This window comes from Rutidosis leptorrhynchoides, chromosome 6 (genome assembly GCF_046630445.1).
Source record: "Rutidosis leptorrhynchoides isolate AG116_Rl617_1_P2 chromosome 6, CSIRO_AGI_Rlap_v1, whole genome shotgun sequence".
Taxonomy (NCBI): Eukaryota; Viridiplantae; Streptophyta; class Magnoliopsida; order Asterales; family Asteraceae; genus Rutidosis; species Rutidosis leptorrhynchoides.
In genome coordinates, this window is record NC_092338.1 from 256,183,697 (window position 1) to 256,186,987 (window position 3,291).

The 3,291-nt window shown below is 44.6% G+C and overlaps 1 protein-coding gene across 1 annotated transcript; it reads right to left on the reverse strand.

Moving 5' to 3' along the window:
* Window positions 1–2,662: 2,662 nt before the first annotated feature.
* Window positions 2,663–2,968, reverse strand: LOC139854468 (uncharacterized). Its single transcript, XM_071843771.1, has one exon. It carries the CDS (start codon window positions 2,966–2,968, stop codon window positions 2,663–2,665), a length of 306 nt encoding a protein of 101 aa, XP_071699872.1.
* Window positions 2,969–3,291: the final 323 nt, after the last annotated feature.

Here is a 3,291-nt window from a genome sequence, read left to right on the forward strand (position 1 = left end):
CGAATTTTCCGCAGACCCTGGTATGGTGCGATGGCATAGCCAAAGATGTAAACAAAACCCCAAAACTGGATGATGAGGAAGCCAATTCAGCACACGGCTTGTCCACCACGCTTATGGGAACGTGATGCTGCGGTTGGGGAAGATATCTGCCCATTGGCCATGAGAGAACATGCGACCAGCCATAGTCGCACCGAATGGCAAGGGTAGGAATAGTTTTATGTGTATTTTAATTTACACAATCATATAAGTTTGCATTGAATCTGCGTGCTTGTGTATGCAGAGATGAAGATGAAGAGGGTGTTAACCATGGAGGAGATTGCGGCAATCTCTTTCCGCAAACAGAATGTGGAGGATCCATTAGAGCAAGAAAAGACTGGCGAGAATGAGGTATCTGCCTCGCAGACCTCGGTCAACAAACGCAAGGAAGCCGCAACCCTACAAACGAACCAATCCAAGAAGAAGAAGCTCACCTCGAAACAAAAAGAGGATATGCGGAATGACAACTTTGTTCCCATAGAGCAGCCATCCGCAAACCTGCCTCCTCCAGTTACTGGTAAGCATTTCATTATTCGTTTAACAGGAGCATTATTTTTGTTCTAACTTATGCAAGTCCTCGCAGAGCATATTGATGATACACATCAAACACCACCGCGGGTGAATCCTGACCTCAAAGCAACTGCCACCTCCAAAGACCAGGCCATAGACTTGGATTCAGATACTACACCAACACTACCACGGGGTAGCTTCCGCCTGGCTAATCTAGCCCAGCTCACCGAGTCCTCCGCAGAGAACGCCGCCGAGCAGTCTGCCTTTTTGCAACAAATCTTTCCGGCGGAATTCCGCGACCAACTCTCCGCGCTGCCTTTCCACCAAGCACATGACGCCATCATTCAAAATGGCCTCGTATTTTTTAGCATGTTTGTAGATTACACTCATCGCTCCAACAATTTGTACCAAGTGGCACTGCGAAAGGAAACTGAGCTTGGTCTGCTGCAGGCAGGTGTTGATCAATTGAGAAACAATAGGAGAGATGCGGATGAAGCACGCAAGGTTGCTGAAACTGCTGTGGCAGAAATGAAAACCACCTTGATTGCCGAGCGGAAGAAGAACCACGAGCTTGTGGGGGCCGTGGATCAAGCTAAGGTAGAGGCAGAGCGTTTACGGTCTGAACTCGAGAAGGTCCACAGAGAAAAAGATGATGCTATAACGGGATGCGAGCTTACAAAAGCGGACCTGATGAAGCTGCACACCTCACTCCCAACCATCACGCAAAAGGTCATGGACTCAGAGCCCGTAACTGAAAAGTTCAATGCTTATGTAAACGCGAACATGGAGCATGACCGCAACAAGGTTGTGAGGGATGTGCTCAAATGCTGCGACTTTGCTCCCCCTATCCTGACACCATCCAGAAATATATCAAGGACACGGCCGCAGTACTCATGGACGCTGAACAAGCGATCCAATGCATTGAAATCTCGAAGCTCACAGCATTCTCCTTGGACCCCAACACCTCCATCAATCAGCTCTTAAAGGAAAATTTGTAAACTATAAACAATGCCCCAACAACTGCACCGTAAGTCCTATGCTTAGGCTGGTTTATGTATTTAAATTTTTGGAGCCCTAAGTCCCATGTTGGGCAGGCGTTTAAAACAATACTTCACATTGTATATTTATGTATATTATGTTTGTATCTTTTGCATGCGTCTTTATTTTAGTGTTTATATATCGCGAATCAAAATAAATGTAAACCGCATGCCTATGCACGTGGGTTAACCAAAACTTATGCGCATACACGGGCATTGCATAAAATAAACCAATATTTTAGCAAATGCACCCTAAGTTTTTTAGACTCAAAAGCTACTGCGTTGTTGCTTTGTCATGTACTAGAGGTGCACTTTAGCTGTATGGTAAGCAACACAACTAAAAACAAACTAATGTTTTGATACTTAAGAGTTCCTCAAGGAAACCAATGCAAGAGAGTTATTTTGCACAAGCAAACCAATTCTTGTATTTTAAGTCGACTTTGTAGCCTTCTAGTCTGCGTGGCACTTGGCTAGGGGAAAACCAATTCCCTTCACCTGCTGTGTATGTCTAGCCTTGTAACCAAACATGCTTCTGCCGCGGAGGCTAGAGGACACCCCTTATGTAGGCAGGAAACCGTATACGACAAGATAAAACACGTATAAAAAAGGTATGCGCGAGTAAATATTTTCATTGGCATTAAATGTGATTACAACAGCGACACATCCAAACGGACGGTAATTACATTAAAAGAAAAAATAATGTGCTAAAGCATGTTGGAATGATCAGGTCCAACCAGCTACATGTAACATTTTTTCAACAACGTCGGATGCCAAGTGCATTTCACAGGTTTCCCATCTAATGTAGTAAGATGGTATGCCCCAGTGTTGCTTGCTCCTACTACCCTGTATGGGACTTCCCAGCGGGGGCCCAATTTCCCAGTATCTTCTGCATGACTTGCGTTGTTTTGACGCCATACTAGATCCCCACACTTATAAGAGCGTGAACGCACACGTTGATTATAATACTTCATGATTTTTTGCTTATTGTTAGCTTCCTTGACTGCCGCAAAGAGTCTGCGTTCTTCTAGAAAATTAAGATTCTCTCACAAAGCTTCCGAGTTGGATTCTTCATCGAAATTCTAGATGCGGAACGTTGGTACCCTAATTTCTGCAGGCACAACGGCTTCTGACCCATATACCAAGCTGAACGGAGTCTCACCAGCGCTTGCTTTAGGCATTGTTCGATGTGTCCACAACACATTTGACAGCTCATCTACCCAACCTATGCGGCCATGACCCAGTCTGGCCTTTATTCCGGCCACTATATCTCGATTGGTAACTTCACATTGGCCATTTGCTTGCGGGTACGCAACGGATGTGAAAGTTTGCTTAATATTGAGCTCTGCGCACCAACTGTGAAAAGGACCCCCCGAACTGTGTGCCATTATCACTAACAATTTCGTTTGGTATACCGAATCGATAGACAATGTCTTCCCATACAAAATTCCTCACTCTTTTCCCTGAAATTGTTGCCAGCGGTCTCGCTTCTACCCACTTTATGAAATAGTCAATTGCAACAATCAAGAATTTGATATTTTCTGTGTATGCAGAGTATCGTACAATACTGATGTATGTAGTGTAATGATATGAAATAAATGGTTATATTACCTCGGCCTTTTAGAAATGGTCCGACTATGTCAATTGCCCACTTGTAGAATGGCCATGGTAAGGAGACTGGAATCATTGGATGCGCAGGTGCTCTGCTGAT

Coding starts and splice junctions, on each gene's coding strand:
- LOC139854468 (XM_071843771.1), bottom strand. CDS start 2,968: ATGGCACACAGTTCGGGGGGTCCTTTTCACAGTTGGTGCGCAGAGCTC.